Source organism: Podarcis liolepis, assembly GCF_965112155.1.
Source record: "Podarcis liolepis genome assembly, chromosome: 5".
Lineage (NCBI taxonomy): Eukaryota > Metazoa > Chordata > Lepidosauria > Squamata > Lacertidae > Podarcis > Podarcis liolepis.
In genome coordinates, this window is record NC_139556.1 from 36,737,345 (window position 1) to 36,758,565 (window position 21,221).

Below are 21,221 nucleotides of genomic sequence, written 5' to 3' on the forward strand. Positions count from 1 at the left end.
CTCCTATGCATTTTTATGCCAGCCTATCCTCTGGCTTGAGCACTTCAATTATTGTTCTCAAGACGGATAAAGCCATAATGCAGAGTTCTTTTTTACTTCTCCCCAGCTCCCCAGTGCCTCCTCCCTCCCTGCTCCGCTTTCTTTTCTCATGGAACAATTTAAATGTGAAATCCTTATCAGGGTTTAGTGTGTTGGTGATAAACAGGAAAAAGCAAGGGGTGGGCCTGCATTTGGAACAGCTTTGTGGCTCCAACAGAAAACAAAGCAAAACTTTTGAAGGGCTGTTATTTCCTTGATTTGCTATTATTGTAAGCCTCCAAGCATGAAAAGTGTTGTGTGTGTGTGTGAAGAAATAAAACACCGCATTAAAAAATCCTTTTGCTAATATAATGTAAGAATATAGCAGCGCAGATTTGTTGGAATCAACTTTGCCAGCAGCATCTGGGTTTCAGTCTGGCATTCGATTGACAGAGTTGTATTATATCCCATGAGTAAACTCTGATTTGTTGGTCAAAGCACTGATCTTAGAATCATAGAACTGCAGAGCCGGAAGGGGTCATGAGGGTTATCTAGTGCAACCCCCAGCAAGGCAGGAATCTTTTTGCTCCGCATAGGATTCAAACCAATGACCATGAGATCAAGAGTCTCATGCTCTACTGACTCAGCTATCTCACATTCTAGGGAGCCTAAAGAGAAAAGCTCAATAGTTATCAGACTGGTTAACATTCACAGGGAATATGCATGTTTTCCCAGTCTGTTGCTAGTGGGAACCTGACAGTCCCATGCAGTGCTTTCCCCCCCCAAAAGAAAAATGTATAGGGGTACTCGCATTTCTCTACTCATATTGAAATACTGCCCCTCAATGAGGCCAAACTTAGATTCACAAAATGTTTAGGGGTATACGTACTACTGCGTGCCCCCAGAAAAAAAGCACTGGTCCCATGTTCTTGGTGCCTTGGGCAAATTTCATGTAGGAACAATCCCTGCCTCTGGCGGTATGGGGAAACTTTCTGCAAAATAGTTACTTTTCCCCACTGGTCAGAATCTAGTCGTTTTAGTAGATCGTATCTCTACAGTCTTCAGTAATCTCCTTCTAACTATGGACAGTGACCACAACGTTATTCCAGGTTACGCAAATGGTTGAAAATGTTGGCAGAGGATGGGAAAGAGAGACTCCCCTCTACTCTCCCTAAACATCTTGTTACCAAAGCCAGCAGATAATGCTGTTTTTAAAAAGGATGAGTGTTTTGGGGTTTTGTAGCACTAGCCTTTTTTGGATTTAAGGGATTTCCTGAGATCTAATCCATAGAGGAATTGAAGTTTATCCCATCACAGGAGCCTGTTTGTAGAAGGGCTCTGCATGATCAACACCATGTTTAATGTAGGTATTAGGATACTGCAGTGATTTATCTTGACTAGCATTTCTGTACAGGGACCGTGAGAAGTGCTACTGTGGCAGTAAGGTAAAAGAAGCCACAAAACAGTCGTGAAAATGTTAATTTTCCTCTTTGCTATGAAATCCTGGCATTTGGCAGAGGGCTGTTGACATCTTCAGCATTCCACTGAAGACTAAATCAAACCTCTCTCTAAATGGGCTTTAGAGCTGGCAGTTGGAAGAAGCCATTTATGCTATCTAGTAATTTTTTGTTGGCAAAGTGCCTTGAGCTGACATTTGTCCCATCAGTTTGAGAATAAGTGAACTTGCCCATTATTATTGTGCTTGTCCCTCTTGTATCTTCTCTACCTCCCTTCACATTAAATTCTAGCATAGTCAGAGTGGCATTTTTTATTGTCTTTAGAGGAAGACGGGGGGGGGGTTGGGGGAGGGGGGAGTGCTTATTTACTGCAGAGAGCATAATGCCACTGAAGGACACCAAGTAATTGTAGCCAATCTTATCAAAACCTGCTAAGCTTCAAAATAGTCATTCAATAGCAGTCTATTAGCAGGGGGCAAAATAGAGCCATTAGGACAACCAAGGAGAGCTGTGTATAATTTTCTAGCTTTATTTATAAGTAAATAAGCCTGGAGATGAGGTGTTAAGGGAGCCTCGTGGATACTTTATTTACACATTCCTGCTGGCAAAGCAGCAAAAATACTTTCCCTTTTCACTTTTTCATACCATATTGATGAGTACGATTTTGGAGTCTGCAGGGAAACACAAATGATAAAGATCAGATAGTTTCCTCAATTATAGCTATAGAGCAAGGGTTAGGAACTTCTGGCCTATGAGCCTGGGATAGGTCCCAAGAAGGCCCACAAGGCCATTTCACACAAACCATAACCACTTCCCATGTTCCAGATATCAGGTGTGGGGCAGGTAATGATGTAGCTACAAAGGAAGAATTGGGAACTTAAAGTGAGCATCTGATTATTCCTTTACTTGCTGTTAGCAGTAACGGCACCAGGATAATATTTGACAGGGACCACAGAAGGAGCAAAGCATATTTATAGGTGAGTGAGAAAGAAAACTAACAGCATATGTGAATGACAGGTGAACAGAAATGAGGGGCAGGTTGGTGGGACAAGCTCCTTGTTGGCACTTGCCCACCTGTCTATGTTTTCATCTGCTTCCCTATATTTGTTTTATTTTCTTCGAGAATTTTTGGTGGGGGTTGATTTTCATTATATATTGTATTTTTAAACAATGTTTTGTCTGTAAACCATGCACAGAATAATTATTGATGGCCAGTTATATAATTTCCATTGTTAGACTTTTAAAAATGCAATATAAAAGTTAAGATTCCTAACTGCTCAAAATCCAGTATTACAATATAAGCCACGCTAAGAATTAAAAGTTAATGATCTCGTGAAAACTGCAATAAGAAGTGCAAAAGCCAAGTAATCAGAAACAAGCTTAAAATAAAGAAAGGAGGCTGATCAAATTCATTTATAATCTAGATAATTAAAACCAAAGTAGCAGGCAAAATACATTAACATGTAGGAAAAAACTTTCGTAAGTGCTTGGTCATCTAGTGAGGCAGTTAGGAACATCTCAAGGCAAAGAGTTTCCAAACCTACACCACTCATAAAAAACAGATTTCATACTCATTCCCAGTAAGAGAAAGAGAGAGACCACCCAGTCTAAAGTCTAAAGGAGAGTCTGAAGTTATTCCCACATGTTTAAAATAGCCCTGGCCCTTGCCTTTGCTGTCCACCTAAAGCAGTCACACCCAAATGAAACTGAGACATTCACACTTCAGAGAGAAAGAGAAGCATGCATGTCTGATGTGGATTTCCAGTTTTTAGTTGTGGTTTGCAGGGAGCCTTCATCAGGAAGGCTCCTTCCCCAACATCCTCTTCTCTCATGTATGGATCTACCCCTCTCTTACATTGTTGCTGTCAACCATAGTTTAGCAATACATTTGAACTGACACTAGACCCCTGAACCAATATTTGTGAACCCGCTTCAAACCCTTATTGTGGACTCTGCTTTTTTTAGTGTTGCTTAGATTTGGCAAGGTACAGATGTAATGCTAATCTGTGGTTTAAGTCTGACCAGTTAAGGGAAAGGGCATTTGTGCAGCGTAGGTTTTTCAGGTCGATTCCTCATTACAGCCAGTGCTTTGAACTGAGGTACCACTCTGGCGGGAAGGTAAACGGAATTTCTGTGCGCTGTTCTGGTTAGCCAGAAGCGGCTTAGTCCTGCTGGCCACTTGACCCGGAAGCTGTACACTGGCTCCCTTGGCCAATAAAGCGAGATGAGCACCGCAACCCCAGAGTCGGCCACGACTGGACCTAATGGTCAGGGGTCTCTTTACCTTTTACCATTATGTCTGTGCTGGGCTGCTCACTGTTCCATAGACACTATAGCTTGGGTGTGTGGGGGGGTGTATGGATAAAATTCCTTTTGTGAGACAGTAACCACAAATTTTTATTGTAATGCTTGTGGCATTTCCATTTTTAATGCTTTGGAAATTGAAGCTTTGAAGCCCTGGTCCTTGATGTTTATGCAAGGAAGTAAATCCTATGGAGTTCAATGGAGCCAATTGCCATTTAAGAACACATAACATCATGCTGTTAGTTAATATAAAGATTCTTAATCTGGCAGCACTCACCCCTTCAAAGCATTTGTGGAGGATGATAGTGGTAGCCTTTTTATCTGCTACAGCACATCAAGTCAATGCATAGCTTATGTCTTTTTCTTAGCATAGGATATAACACCTCTCCTGGTATAAATGTGCTCCAACCCAGGGTTCTAAAATGTTTGATGTTCACAACAGAAGCAAGCATGCTTTCTGAATGACTTGAAGCAACATAAACAGATAATGAATGTGACAGATAATGAAAGCAAGTTTATTAAAATAAAATAAAAAAATCAATGTTAAATCTTCCTTTGATGATCTTTGTCAATCAATTGCAACTTTGCCAATAACTATAATATCCTGGTGTTGTTGTTTTCTAAAATGATGGAAGAAAAGTAGCTTCCTCAGAAATAATGATCTCATGCCAGCTTTATGAATTCAATAACTAATTACCTAATGTGCTGATGCTTAATGATAATTGTAGGTTTTAGTCATTGGAACAGAGTGTGATTGTAGCTATTCTGAACCACATTATCTGGGTTTGAGTAATTTCTTGCTAATTATATTTTGTAAAAACATTATTAAATCAGGTTTCCGCCTGACATTAAGAGTATAATCATCTTAGTGCCTTCTGATCTCATTGGAATACCTTACGTTTGAAAGGATCTAAAAATTACCTATTCCAGTAATATATGATTTCTTAAATTCTGGTACATTAGAAGCCCTTTTTAGGTGTTCACAAAATGTACATGTGCTCACCCTACCCTCAGTGTGCCTATGTATTCTGGTTCCACCCCATCTCTCCTGACATGCAAAAGTATGCAGTAAAATGTTAACTGCTGAGGAAGAACCAGTGGTTGAGCACCCAGCATGCATGCAGTGGGTCCCAGGTTCAGTCCCTGATATCTCCAGGCAAAGCTGGGAGAGACCACTTCCTGAAACTCTGGATAGCTGCTGCCATTCAGTGTAGACAATTCTGAACTAGATGGGCCAGTGGTCTGACTCACAAGGCAGCTTCCTACATTTTCTCTCAGACCTTCATATTCAGTGTACAAAGAGAAGAAGTACCAGCAGTAATAAACCAATGAGAGAACAAATGGCCTCTTTGGAATGCCCTGTAGGAAGCCGTCATGTGCCTTCTATTGAAATGTTGTATCATTTCTGCAAGCTGAGCTAGAGCCTGCAAACTGTCAATCACACCCGTCTTCCAAATACTTTTGGGGGTTGCAATTCACCACAAGGAACTGATTAGAGTTCTGAAGGCTCATCACATTAACTCTGGAATTGTTAGAAAAGAGAACAAGTTGCTTTCCATGTCTCCTAATCTGTCTCTTTTCTCTTCTATATATACGGTAGAATTTCAATATATGGAATTACTGCCATTCTTTGAGTTGCCTTTCTCAATTTACACCCATGCGGAATGGAAAGTCATATATAGTTTGATTTCAGAGCCTCCTGTTAAGCAGCATTGGATGGTAGTTCTCTTTCCCCTTCCTGGAAATGGCATGTTTAGGATGTAATTTATTTTCTTCTGAGGCTGCAGTATCACCGACAAGGTTTGATATAGTGAACTTTAACATGTAAGTCTAGAAGAAAACCATAGTGCAGTGATTTAGTTTACCTTGTCTGTGATACAGAATTCAGGCAGCTGATTTGCAGAAGGCTTATATGAATCAAGCATATAATAAGCCAACTTGCAGAAGCCAAGTCAAGTGGGAAGACTTTGTGAATAGTCATCATACCTCATTATGGCATACAGGAGCCATCTCATGAAGCAGAATCTCTTCTCCATGAAATAGAACAACACAGCTAAATTTGTACTCTCTGTGGTCAGTGTTCTTTTGATGTTTTTGTAAAAAAAGAAGAAGAAAAGCCTCAACAACAATAAACAAGGTCTCCATAACAGAAGGAAATTGCTCAAGTAAAATTTACAGTAATTGATCTGCCTAGTATTGCCTCTGTCCACCACTGTCATAAGGTCCTCAGAACGCTGCTCAGAAGGTAAATGAGGTCCTATAGAATGATGTAGAAAAGCCACACATACAGGATGGAAACCACTGAAAAGCTAATGGTACAACCACACACAAAGATGGCACATATGTGTTGCATAGCTTGCATATACAGTTGTTTCAGCAGCTCCTGTCTCTAGGACTTACTGTTTATGAACTTACAGTAATTAACACACACACCTAAAAATCCTTGTAATCAGTTTTGTATTCTGATTTACAGGAGATGGCATGGGGGGGAGACTCTGCAAAATTGTTAAACATTTGTCTTTCTATTAGCTCCTCTTGCTACTAATAATTTTAGTATGTTTTTGACGGTGTGTGCAGAATTAATCAAATCCCGGGGCTTTACCCTTCTGATGGGACAATAATTCCAATCTGCTTCTCTGGGGATTTCTTGATGACAGCAAAAAAATTCCCTGGTGGCTGCAGTTTCTGACTGACCTCGAAGCATCTGGCATCTCACATGGTGACAAGAGAAGCGATGTCAGGAATGGCGTGTTATGTTTTAGTGAGGACAGGATATGACAGTGATGAGGTAGCACATGTTATAATAGCTATTCCTGTGAGGATTTTGTAAATAATAAGATGAAAAGTAATACAAAAACCCCCTCTCAACACTAATTTTCCATATGCAATGTAAGAAGTGGGGGGGGGGGGCCATAAGCACCAGTGCTGCTAAATAAACAACTCTAAAACTGAAGTGTTTGTATAAAAATCTCGTTCTAGATGTGACTGAGGAGAAAGTGTCACCTTTCATGGAACCATTCATCACCCATGAACTTGTAGGGGCTTTCAGGGAGAATGTGAGAAGTTTCGAAACTTTCCAGGGTAGTACCATGTAGGTCAGGGGTTCCCAAACTGTGGTCTGTGAGTCTCATAGACCACCTCCATGAGCTTCATACAGGTAGTCCACAAGGTTTCTGTAAAAATGCAATTAAGAATCATACAGTATCTCTAGCATATACAATGGCTACAACAGGCCAAAAAAATCATTAAGTGGTCCACCAAGAACCTAAAGCACTTTTCAAGTGATACGTGGGTTGGTGGGGGAGTTTGGGAACAACTGGTGGAGATACAAGGCAATTTTCATTCTTCTGAAAAAGGGTTTCTGCCATTCATGCACAAATGAACTGCTATAAGCAGGAGCAGCCTGGTGGCTTTCCACACTGAGGATAACCCAGTGGGAACAGCACTGTGCCATGGCATAGCATTAAAAAATTAAAAAGTTGTGTGTCCCAACTCACCTGTGATTGTTCTACAAATATTGGATCTGCATATGACTTTTAAAACTTGTTCCAGGCCCTTCCAGTGTGCCAGCTTTATGATACCCATTCCCTATAGATCCCATATCTGGCTAAATGGTTGTGTATTCTCCAAATGTGTACTTCAGCATTCTCTGTTATGGCACGAAGGGTGCACATTCCTCTGATTGCTTGCTGCAAAATGGCTTGGACTTGGCCCTCCCAATCCCCTTTCTCTGTTTCACCTCCATGATGTGAATTAATGCCTGTGTTGTATTGGGGAGGAGGGATATAAAGCACCCTGAAATCAAAACAGGGATGAAGAGTCTGTGACCTTCCAGATGTTGTTGGACTACAACTCCCATAATCCCTGGCCATGGACTGTGCTCCAGCAGCATCTTGAGAGCTATAGGTTCTCCGTCCCTAAAATAAAGCAATAAATAAATCAGTGAATTGGTTGGTTGGTAGGCGGTCATGCTCTATATGATTCACTTCCAAAATTCATGATCAGTTTTGCAAAAGAAACAAAAGGTTGTCTTATTACCTAAATGCAACCAGATTCCATTTAAATGGCTACATCTTTCTTAATAACACAAAACATCAAATACCAATTTTCACTGACGTTTTCATTAACATGATTGGTTGCCACAAGCTGCGTTTACTAATATGATGCAAAATAGTTTTGTTGTTATTGATCACATATTCATTGATGCTTGCCACCTCATAACCATCAATAAGTATAACAATGAATTTACTCACAGGAAAAACAGCACAGGGATAATAAAGATTGAAAACAACTAAACCAGTTGCTTACTTACAAAGGGAAAAGTAGAAAATTGCATCAGTAAAGATTTTGCTTCACAATCCAACTGACACGTCAGCTGAATAACATGAACGCCAGCCCTGGCCTTGTGGAACGCTCTGTCACAAGAGACCAGGGCCCTGCGGGATTTGACATCTTTCCACAGGGCCTGAAAGATGGAGCTGTTCCACCAGGCCTTTGGTTGGGGTTCAGTCTGACTCCCCTTTCCCCCATAAGAACTTGCATGAAAGTGGCCTCCCAACTTTTTCTCACAGGCTCATATAAGATCAGCATAAACAGTTGGGCCTGGTGAGCATTTAAGGTCCCCAACCCTAATCTGTGGCTTGCCATCTGATTGGATTTTACTCTGATCCTGATCTGATTTTAGGATGTATTTTAATTGATTGCCTGATTTTATGTTAATGTGTTAAACATTTTATGTTAGCTGCTCTGAGCCCGGTTTTTGCCGGGGAGGGCAGGGTATAAATAAAAATTATTATTATTATTATTGAACATATTAGTGATAGGCAAATCTTCCCAATGCATGGAATAGGCATTGTCATGGAATTCTAGTTTTCCTGCACAATGTGAGTTTTGTACTGATACCATTAGAGTCCAAAGGGAGTTAAATTTAATTCCCCACTTGCCACTCTTTGTTTTAGAAAATACCTCTAGTATTTTCCTTATTATCTCAAGCCCCCCCCCACCATAGCATACTGCAGACCACAGTATAACATTAGTACAAATGGTACCTTCAAGTTAAGAAGTATGAATATAATGAGATACATTAACTAAAGGTGTTGCATAGTTTCACACTTAAAAAGCTCTTTTGCTTGGACCAGAATATTTCAAAATGGACTGAAAGTGAAATTCAGTTCTAGTATCAGAAGCCTTGATAATTTTTGACGAGGTGACTTCCCCCGTGATTTGTGTGTTGTAAATGGGTCTCCAAAGTAACATCCCTTTGTCGTGAGATCAGTAACCAATGTGCTAAATGTTTTTCCCCTCTGTGGCCCTGTCTCTTTCTTGTCAGTGGGCAGGTTGCTGTTGATCCTGTAGTTTTGACTGTCCCCCCCCAAAAAAATTTCAACATAATAATATAGGGTTGTATTTTAACATTTGGTCTCCTTTTACTGCCCATGCTGTATACAATAACAAACCGTGTGTTTTTCTTATAGGGGACACCAGCAAGTTGGGTGAGGTATAAAGTGGATGTGGTCCAGTTCCCTTACAGTGCAAGTATCTTTGATGTTGAAGAAGATTCTGGACGTGTGGTTACTCGTGTGAACCTTAATGAAGAGCCCAGTACATTATTTAAGGTAATAACATCCACATATGCACTTTAATATATTTTCGCACTGGAGTGGCTACCTCCCAGCCTGAGGGCTCCATCACACTATGTAGCATTTTTTTCTGGTCCTCCACAACCCCACTGAATGGCCCCAAAAAGAAAGAAAAAATAAATCAGAGCCAGTGCTGGGTTTTCACTAGGGGTGAGCAATCACAGATTCTGCTGCAGTGTCTCCAAGCTGCTCAGTTTGAAACAATCTCCAATTAAATCAGAGGGATCTACACTCAGGCAAATATGTATAAAATGAGGAAGGGGGTGCCTGTAGTTCTTATTCTTTTTTACTTTTCCTTGTTATCAAAGCTTTGTACTGACAGTTGCTGGTTGAGGAGATCCATTAAGTTAATTAATGTTTGCAACTCAGATAGTATTTGTTAGGATTTCAGTTGACGCTGCAGCTTTAAAAGCTCAGATTATAATGCATCATTTTACAGAAAATCGAATTCAGTGTAATTTGGGGGATGAGTGTTCATATATATATATTCCCTGAAGAAAGTACTGGTTCAAGTTATGATAATTAATTATTCTTCTCTGATATGTTGGGTTAAAGCAGTTCCTTTTTAATCACACATTTTCTTAATTGAAAAACATGCCAGCAACCCCCAAAAAGGTATCTCAATGAGTTTGTGTACTTTAACCCACTCATCTGTCTTCTTGAAAAACACCATCTGCTTGCTAAGGTTTTCTAGCTTATTTGCTTATATGTGTGTGTGAAACTATGACAGAAAGTGAAGTCGCTTCACTTTTTATAAGTATAAGGAATGTGTGTAATGGGTTTTAGGCATCTTGATACCTCTGCTTCAGGAAAATGTTACCATGAATAATCCATTAAATTATTCTGGGACCATCAAAGATTGCAGACGTGTACCTTTCAATAATTTAAGTTCCAATCCTAAATATGCTTACTAGGGAGTAAATATCTGCAGGATTGTATGCTTACTAGGGAGTAAATAGGCAAAGGATTGTACTGCACATTAGTTCTAAAATAAAATTTTGAGAAGACAGAATGATACTAATGTTAAATCTCTTCATCATTTGCATCTATGTAAAAAAACACTAGAAACCAAGTTTTGAGATACAATAATGCCAGTATAATTTACACACATTATCTTGTTATCCTAGTATTTGCTGTCTGCAGTGATTCAAATAATTGTGCTCAGGAAGTACTGAATGTAAAATGGAATGCTTTGCTTCAAAAATGTAATAGACTACAACAGAGTTTGCATAAGCTTTTTTACACAGAGCTTCCTTGCCCACAAGAACTTCTCATTCCATGCCAATGAAGACTGCAGATCTGCTGCCTCCATTACAATGAACTCGGTAGCCTATATCAACTATAGTGTATATATGTATATTGTATATACCATGGTTTTATTCTGTATTTTATGCTACGAAACACCCTGAGATCTTTGGATGAAGGGCAGTATACAAATTCAATGAATAAATAAATAAATGAATAATATGCAACAACAAAGCACACATCTGGTATGGAGCAAAAGCTGTTGGTTTCTGGATTCTCTGTTTGGAAATTTATGAACATTTATTTATTTATTTATTTATTTATTTATTTATTTATTTATTTATTTCTAGAGTTTTCTAGAGTTGTTTTGAGGTTCAAACACCTGTGGTGAAAGATCCAAATAACTTTTAGGGAATTGAAAATCTTTTCAGTAAGACTAGCGAAACTTCCCAGGGGACTGCAGCACACCCCTAATTAAAGTCCTTCCACTTTTTCTTTTCTTTTTTGCATAATATACTTTAATATTTCACTGTGGTTCAGAATATTTATAGGATTAAGCTTTAGGATTAAAGAGTTAGAATTGCACTTTGGGTTCCAAACAGGCTTTTTAAAAAAGTTTGGTTTGGTTTGTTTGTTTTGCTACTCATTTTTTATTTCAATGTTATTTTTGCCTTTAAACAAAAGTGAGTAAGTTCATAAAAAAATCAAATGCTGCAAATCTGACAGCAAAAGAAATTCAGAGTGCTTTGCAGTGATGCAGTCACCTGAGCACATCATCATCACGCCTAAAGTTGGCTAGTCCGTGCAGAAACAACAAAAGGAAATGGACTCACTGGCAGGATTTGAATAAACTTTCACAATTTTATTGAATTTAAACATAGAGGATGATAATGTAACAACATTCAATAGTATATGTACATGTAGAATACAACAAACAATGTAACAAACCAGAAGGGGAAGTTGAGGGAAGTCAGGTGGGGAGGGAGAGGATTGTAAATGTAATGGTAAGGTAGGATTGGATAATGGTATGTGATATTTGGAATTTGCAATTACAAAATCTCAATAAAAATATTAATAATAATAATAATAAATTGGCTAGTCCGTGATGAAGGAATTGAGAGTTTTCTGGAGACCTGCAAAGCTTGTAGCTGACTACTTTTACCAGAAGCCAAATGGCATGTAATATGACTGTGTGTAAGACTGGAGTTGATCTTCACTATGTTTGTGTGCTTGATAGCTCGTGGTCATTGCCTATGATGATGGGGATCCTGTGAAGTTCAACACCACCACTGTAGAAATTTCAGTATTGCAACCCTCAGTAATTCCAAGGTTTACCCAGGATGAATACAGGTATAGTATGTGTTCCATTTCTACCATTACGTGTGGGATAATGGTTAGAGTGTTGGACTATGACCTGGGAGAGGATGGAGCTCACTGGGTGACCTTGGGCCAGGCACCATCTCTTAGCCTAACCACAGGGTTGCTGTGACAATGAAATGGGGCGAGGAGAACCATGCATATCACCTTGAAATCCTTGGAAGATAAAGGTGGTATGTAAATGTAAGGAATAAATATTTAAAGTATCATCAATATTACTTAAGGGAAATGTGAGGGGAGGAGAAAGAAACTATTATTTGAACTCTGTCATTATGTAGGCTGTGAAAAGTATAATGTAATCAGGAAGCAAAGTTAGCACCAAGAAATAAACAGCGATTTCCTTGTCAGGCTTGTGGATTGTATCCAACTTAAGTCATATAGCAGACCCATTGAAACAAATGAATTTAGCTAACTTAAACCCACTGGGTCTACTCTGCCTATGGCTTAGCTGGACACAGTCTTGTGTAGCTAAATGTTATACGTTAATGACAACTACCTGTGTCTTGTTCATCTGGCTGGTTTTATTTAATTGGTTGCATTCATTCTTCAGTTCACTGATGGGCAGTTACACAGATATGAAGGGCTTATAATTGGATTATGTACCCTTTTATGGCTCCCCTTAATGTATAGAAAGGCTCATAGAATCATAGGATTGTAGAGTTGGGAGGGACCACAAGGATCACCTAGTCCAGGGGTCTGCAACCTTTAAGACAAATAGAGCCGCTTGGACCCGTTTCCGAAGAAAAAAAAACTGGGAGCCGCAAAACTCGTCATTATAAAAATAACTCTTTTGTCACTTTTTTATTATTTCTTTGTTTGACCCCTCAGAATTACTCCTCCTCATAGAAATAAACGTTAAATTAACAAGTTACCTTTTTTGTGTGTGTGTTCTTCACTCCCCTTCAAAACAGTGACCAGCGTACATGCCCCCTTTCAATGCAGTGACCAGCGTACATGCCCCTTACAATGTAGCGGGCGGGCGGGCGGGAAGGTGACGTCGGGACGGTGCGTGACTAACGCACGCACTGCCCCCATGCGACGTCACAGCCAGTACAGCGCCCACCACAGTGGTGAGTGTCGGGGTGCACAATGCCCCTCCTCCCCTCGCTAGTATCCGCCCTGGAGCCGCGGCAAAGGTGTAAAAGAGCCACATGCGGCTCCAAAGCCGCGGGTTGCAGACCCCTGACCTAGTCCAACCCCCTGCAATGCAGGAATATGTAGCTCACCCATATGGCAATCGAACCTGCAACCTTGGTGTTATCAGCACCATGCTGTAACCAGCTGAGCTATCCAGACATTCCATGACATCAAAGGTCCAACGTCTGCTTATGTTGAGACTCCAGGTCCACCTCAGATCTCTTATCACAAAACTAGAGCTGCTAAACTGAAGTGATTGCATTGTTCTCTTATTTACCATGAAACCATTCAAAAATGTAATAGCATTATTTTCATAGCCACTTCATTTATATACCACTTTGCCATGTATGTTATGCTCAAAACATCTAGAACAAAGCAAAACCAGAACAATTGTGCAACGAGAGGGACAGAATTCTGGGATAGTTAATAGGATGTGTCAGAGCAAGCAGAGAAATAAAATGATTTGTTGATTGAAGCTAAAGCATGTGAGGAGTAGAGTTGTTATGCTAGGTTGCAGGGAATTATAAGAAAGATCCCTATTGTGCTGTATTGTTAGTTCTGAATATAGCTGCTTTTCCATTGATCCATTTTTCATATACCTGCATGGCTTGTATGGCATTGGACACTTATTTGCCTGTGATTCTAGCTATGTGAATCACAGGCAAATAAGTTACACAATTTACACAGGAACTGGTAGGCATGGACACATCAGCAGGCTATGTACAGCATTTGAATAATTGGGTGCTTTAACAAAGAAGATGAGTTCATTAAATGATGTGCTCTGCTGTTTATGGATTCATTCAGAATTTGACAGTGGCATGTTTTTAGCATCGCTGTGACTGTAATCTGTACATGTGCAAAATTAATTTAAAGTTAAGAAAAAGGAATCTTTCTGGGGGAAAGGAATGCAGAAGTCCTTCTAACTCTTTCCAGCATTATAAAATGTGCAAAGGCCAGATGTGAAATTAAACCTAAAGCAGAAATAGTTAAATTAATATCTGGTTGTGTGTGTGTGTGTTTAGAAATGGCATCCTCTTGTGATTAATTACCCTTTTTAAAAAAGTAAAAGATCAAAGGTACCTTGGATTTTTGTTAATTAATGCATATCTTGTCCTCTTACACAACTAGAAAGTCATAGTTAATAGCCATGGACTGCAATTGTAGGCAATAAATTGCTAGCTAAAGAGTGCAATCAATAGCTATTAAGTATTGCCTGTGGGCACATTTAACAGGTGTTCAAGCATTTTATGTCAAGTAAAGGAAAATAGTCACATCTTTCAAATGCATTGAAACAGCAAAGTAAACCCTAGGCTCCATTTTGGGAAATTGGTCTGTTGTTAAGGAACACTAACTTTCTGTTAAGGGCTTTATTTCTTGCAGAAAAAGTGAAATACCAAAGGTCACAGTGTTCAGTTGATGTTGTTGCAACATGACCTTTCTTTCTATAAGCATGATCCAGTGCACAGATTTCTAATTCACAAGAATGATCTTGACTGACCAGAATGTTCTCCTCTCTGCTCTGTTCCTATTTCCAGGCATGTGCCATATAGGGTAAGATAAAACTGTGACTGAGAAATTAGTTGTACATAACAGTTAAGGAGACAGTTTGAGTGAAGACAGATGTTAACCTTTCAAAAGGAGAGAAGCACTTTGCTTTTACTATCCTTAAAGTGTGTGTGTGTGTGTGTGTGTGTGTGTGTGTGTGTTCTGCTGTCAGTTCTGTCTGTGTGGTTTTGTAAACAGTTTGAAATCTTACTAAATTTCCTTCTGCAATGTGAAGTGTGAGTGTTTATACACAGAAACGTGTATGTGCCTATTTAAACAATATTTTAAAGTTAATCAACCTACTTGGCACACAATGGAGTGGACAAGATTGACTTCCTCAGCATGGGAAGCAAATTGTTATTTCACCATTCATCTTGCCTGCATGTACATCTGTGGTATAAACTATGAAGCTGTGTTCACACCACAGCTAAAAAAATGCAGTAAACATTGTCAGCTTGACTTTACATGGTGGCCAAAAATATGAAAAGTAATGGCTGGGAACTATTTTTCTGTAGCAGCCAGACAGCAATCCATGCTTTCTAAAGAATATGGTTTTGTAAATACTAGACCCTTGTATTGCCTATGTATAAAGGTAGCCTTGATGTCAGTATCCTAAGAGAGCTCGTGTATTTTTCTCTTGCTGGTTAAGGTTTCCTCTGGATAAGCACCACGGTGGTTCAAGAAAAGCTAGTTTTGCATTAAACACTAATGTTATCTATTAACCCAACAGCTTAACTATGCTTTCTTATTTATTACCAAGAAACCATGATCCTTGTTTAACTGTGGATTGTGTTACGTTTGAACCCAGCACCCTTACTTAATCATCATTTGTATGGCCATCCCACCACAGACACAGCGGGGAAACAAACCAAAGTTTTGAGAAACAAACCATGGTTTGCTTGATTTATCTGTGACACAACTCATGGTTAACTCATAGTTCAACAAACCATGGCTTAGCATTGTGTGAGAACCAAGCCAATATCTTTCCAGCCATTTCATCTCTTTCCTGTTCATTTTCTGTGTGGGCCCCACTTGAGTATAATGATCCCAAGAACACCTTTTGCTCTCACAAACCAAAGCATTTTCACTAACAGGACTTTCTCTTTAGAATGCTCAAAAAGGCACAACAAATCAAAGTATTCTTCCTTAGAGGATTCTGTACAATAATACTTCTTTTCTCCTCCTTCTTTCAAAGTCAAATAACTGAATCTCAGGACACCTCCCTAAGGGAGTTTAATACAGAAGACATGAGGCATGTAATCATAGCAAGATTCTGCATCAACTGCTACAGTAAAGGAAGACTTTCTTCTGACCTTCACAAAGAAGTTTTTAAAAAGTTTTTTCAGCTCTTACTATTATCAAAAGAAAGGAAGGGGCTGCTGAATAAATTCTTAATGGCAAACAGCCCCCAGCAAAATCATTTTTAACAAATACAGTCATACCTCGGGTTACAGCCGCTTCAGGTTGCGTTTTTGCGGGTTACGGACCACCACAATCCAGAAGTACCGGAACGGGTTACTTCCAGATTTCAGCGGTTGCGCATGCACAGAAGCGCTAAATCGCCTTTTGCGCATGCTCAGAAACACCAGATCGCAACACGTGTGTGCGCAGACACACAGATGCGGGTTGCGAACGCTGCGGATTGCGAGCGTGCATCCCACACGGATCACGTTTGCAACCCGAGCGTCCACTGTAGTATAAATTTATCATAAAAATTTAAGAATTCTTACACCTTCATTTTTCTTTCTTTCTTTTCTTATTTATTTATTTAGCAGCACATCCCACCTTTTCACTGTCTTTCGGCGTACAGAATAACCTTTCCATATCTAATTCATCTTGGCAACTATGCTGTAATACTTGATTGTTAAAGAGCTATTTAAAGAGTGCAGTTTGAACCCCTAGTCTTTTGATTCTGAAGAATTTCTGACAAAAATATTGACTTCTAGCTTTCATTTTGAATCCTTGCAAGGACTACATAAGGATGCATTGCACCTGATGACATTAAGTCCATCAGAATGAAGTTTGACATTTATCTTTAAGGATAATAGGCCATGTCAGTGGTTCATTGTAATAATACCTAAACTCCCTTGTCATCTTTTTTTTGAGGTAAATATCACCGAAAAGGTCAAAACTTCATGAACCAATATGACAAATGTAAGGAGGGGGCATAGGAAAAGACACACAATCCCACTGAACATACCTTGCAAATAATATTGCACAGAAGAAAAAGAAACAATTTAAATTGGCCTTCTGGAAGCAGTGAATGTTGGCAGCTCAGCCTATTGCAGATGTTTTACTGACGTGGTACAGCACACACAAGCACAGAGGCATGCAAAGGTGAAATGCTATAAATTAAAATATGTCAGCTAAACTTTACAGAGCTCTAAAACAGAATGATTTTATTCTCTGGTGCTCAATGGAACAGAGAGTGAACATTAGGACCACTTTTCTTCTTAGATTCATGAATGGAAGTCACTGCAGTGTGGCTCTTTACCACACTAGGAAAGGAATATCCAAAGCCCCAGACCTCAGGAGAGAAGTCTGTTCCTCCTCTGTGCTTGTGGGTCCCCAATTTACAATCATCTGATAAGTGGGAAATGCTTGAAGTTACACATATCCTGTCTCCATACCTGTGACCAGCAGATCACATGCATTCATTGCAAAATGCAACATCCAGCTTCAAATAGCACCCATCTCAGAGGAGTACACATTTGCACTCCTGACATTCCTGCAGAGTCTGTTATTTAAGAGCTTGATGGGCAGGGCATGGAAACTGTTGGGACAACTTTGTTGTTTCCATCCAGGTCTGAACATCTTGGTTGATGCCTGAATTTCTGAATTGTGACTCCTGAACTGTGGCCGTTGCCAAGCCTATATATGCCTGGATAAAGATCTTCTGTTACACATAAGAGCCTCTGTTGGCATATGTTGAGCATGAGACATGACAGTGTGTTATAATGTACACATTCTTCATACTTAGGGGGGTTGGAATGGGACTATGACTGAAGGAGACAGATTACTACTACCACTTTTTTATAAAAAAGCAAATATATTCTTAAGAAGGCCAAGAGATGTTTGTGAGTCGAGGCCCCGTCTCCCACTTTCTGATGAAATAAGACACATGGACACCAGTATTTTAGGTTAATGGGCTAAAAATGGCCACACCTTTATTGGTTACAGAATGTGAGTAGTATTGGCTTAGGGCCTAGACACTGGATCTGAACAGACTATACTTGACTCCTGCCCACCCTGCAGGAAGTCATACAAGGGTTAACAACCTGTAGAGGGAACATGTTGGTGGAAATCAACTGGAAACTCCCCTAGAGTCACCGGAGGGTCGTGCCATGGCCCTAGCCACCCCCTGGGCTTCGGACAGGAACCATGACCACCGGATTCCTTTAATGGAATACCCTTCAAGGGGATGGGTAGGTGATGGCCACAACCTCCCCTCCAACACACAATGCATTTCCCAATGCCTAACCACCAAACCTTACAAAGTTGTGGCGATTTGCTACGAGGTAGGCAAAAAAACCAAGTGGCTGGTGCCAATCTGCCAAGTGGGAAAAAATTCTACCAGGCCCCTTCAACAGGTGACAACCGAGTTCCATAGCAAGGTGAGGTGTTGAATGCATGAGAATAGAGGGAGGGAGGGAGGGAGGGAGATCCATGTGTGCAGGAAACAAACAGACTGAGCCACGGTCCTGTGTTTGCTTAAGAGCAGCAAGCCACGCCCCCTAGCCAGCCGCATTGGCTGGCAGGAAGCGAGACCCACTCATAACCCCTCCCCTCGGCGATGCTGAGGAGCTGGGCAACCTTAGGAGCAGGGCCACCTGCACAGGCCCACTGTCCCTTTGTAGAAATGGAGCCCCTCTGTGCAATTAATGCAAGATTCTGGCTCAATAATTGACCTTTACAGAAACAGGAAAAGCACTTGAGGTAAAATACACAGGGCAAACACAGCCACATATTAGCTTTTATCCTTTTTACCCATTCAGTTCCATATGTTTCGACAGAAGTTTCTTAAGGGACTAACAGTATGTTTTCATTGAAGTGATGTATTGTTCTTTGAACCTGATTGCATTAGTTAACTCAAGGAAGTTAAATCGATAAGGCACAATTACTATAAGGTTACAAAGAACATGAATTTTGGTGTTTCTCTATTCACTTCCTTCAAATTCTCCATATTGAATGCAAAAGCACCTTCCTAATTGATATTGATTTCTCAATCCATAGAATTCAGCAATGTCAGAACAGGAGTTACAGAGATGTTACTAAAAAAAGAAAGTGCTAAAAACAGGTTAGGATCAAAAGAAGGGTTTTTACACGCACTCCCCCAAAAATCCATTTTGAATTTTTAAAGACTTCATCTTAGAAAAGTGGACATGGAAGGAATCTAGCCTTCAGGTCTTGAAAATAACAAGGTAGAAAATTGTTTGTACTGTATTTGAGTTTGTCAAACGTACCTTGCTCACTAATTACATCAATAACGTATTGTTATCATTACTTGAATTTTGGTGTCATGCAGACCAATGCAGATGCCAGATAAATGAGAAAAGTTTAATTGAAAACCAGTTCAATCTGTTGGATTACAATTAAATTTATGATTCTTATCCTGTCATCCATAACTTCACTATAGTTTCTGCTATCAGATTTCAGTCTGCACCCAATTGCAGCCCAAATGCTTCTATATGGAAAAATCAGTCACAAAATAATTCTGTGGCTCTGCATTTCCAAATATCTTACTAAGCATTAAGTAGCAAACATTTCTGCTGTTCTTTAATGAAAAGAATGTCACTCCAACTTGGAATTCAAATGTGAAAATTTCACTTTTTAAATACTGTATTTTTCGCTCTATAAGACACACTTTTCCCCTCCTAAAAAGTAAGGGGAAATGTGTGTGCATCTTATGGAGCGAATGCAGGCTGGGCAGCTATCCCTGAAGCCAGGAGAGCAAGAGGGATCGGTGCCTCTTGCTCTCCTGGCTTCAGGGATAGCCGCGCAAAGCCTCTTCAGGGCAATGGGAAGAACGCTCCCCTTCACCTGAAGAGGCTTGGCACAGCTATCCCTGAAGCCGTGGAGAGGCGCTGCGCAGAGAGGGAGAGAATATTTTTTTTCTTGTTCTCCTCCTCTAAAACTAGGTGCGTCTTATGGTCGGGTGCATCTTATGGAGCGAAAAATACGGTACCTTTTTTAGGTGCACTACTAGCAAAGGCTGTAGCTCTTTTCACACATTAATTGTGTGCATGGCAAGCAAGGATACAAAAGATAGAAAAGGGCAACCCAGTCAATCAATGGGGATAGAGCAAATACCCTATGAAAAAGGTTACAATGCAGGGTACTCACTTGACCTCTGTTTGCTTTGCATGGCTCCTGCTTACCAGGAGGTAAAGGGGGATTAGGCAGAGGCTAGCAAGGTGCAAACACACCAGCAGAAGCCCAATATTCAGAGGAAGGATGGCTGAGTTGGTGTTAACATGCTTACGGAAGCAGAATGGATCCCTGTATCCCTGTTGGAGGAGCACACTTTATCCTGGATATAATCACAAGGAGACTCTGTTCTTAAGAAAATAAAAGGCTGTGTTTATTGCCGGAAGTACATACTTGAAAGCAAAGATCCTAGTTCTAACTAAGGTGGAGATGTGAAGAGCCATGCATGCCCTTTCATCTCAGCAAGAGACACACACAAAGTTGTCTCCTCTCCCAAGGAAAGGCTGAAGAAGGAAATGGGGCCAACAACTCTGAGAGTATTGGTCTAAGGGAAGATCAATAGGTTAAGTCTAGAAATAAAGTCTAGGAAGCTTCCTCTCTATCTAGCCTTCCCGTGCAAGTATATCAGCGTACGGTGAAATTTCATCCCAACATACTGAAGCTGAGTTAGAGTACTGGAGTTATCTTAGAGCCAATTCTCTCTTTATATTTTGTATTTTGGTATGAATAGATAACTAAATACAGAAGATGTGGGTTTCTCTGTATATGTCCTGCATAGACACATACATGCAGAATTAGGTGTGTGTCTATTTTTAAAAATCCAGTCTTTCCCATAATTGTTTCTAATTTTATATTTGCATGCACACACCCTACATTCTGGATATGCATACATATTGTCATCAGATGTACGATCTGAGTATAAAAAGTAAAATGAAAATCGGTTCTAAGATGCATCGAACAAGAGCAATGGGATAATCCATCCATGCTTGCCATGGACATTTACAGAATGATCAGGGCTCATATTTGACCTGATTTGAAAAGATTCATATAGCCCTTAGGCCTATGATGTCCTGCAAAATGGTGGAGAAAGGTAAATTGATTTCAGCATTTTCCTTTCCTTTCAAACTGATCTAACTGAATAATAGCTTCATGTTCAAAGGTGCAGGGAACAGCATTTTATTGCCAAGCACATTTATTTGTGACTGCTGCTTGACAGCAGAGACATTTTAGAGAGAAGCTTCTCAGGGCGTGTGTCTCCATTGCATGGCCCTTTTGCAAAGACTAGCAACTA

General features: G+C 40.0%; 1 protein-coding gene across 26 annotated transcripts in view; it reads left to right on the plus strand.

Moving 5' to 3' along the window:
* Positions 1 to 21,221, plus strand: part of PCDH15 (protocadherin related 15) — a 623,360-nt gene that overhangs the window by 518,151 nt on the left and 83,988 nt on the right. For all 26 annotated transcript variants that reach the window (XM_083503000.1, XM_083503013.1, XM_083503006.1 and 23 more), the window contains 2 exons: positions 9,254 to 9,394; positions 11,901 to 12,013. In XM_083503000.1, the coding sequence (XP_083359126.1) occupies positions 9,254 to 9,394; positions 11,901 to 12,013 (254 nt within the window). The remainder of the gene's footprint in view (positions 1 to 9,253; positions 9,395 to 11,900; positions 12,014 to 21,221) is intronic.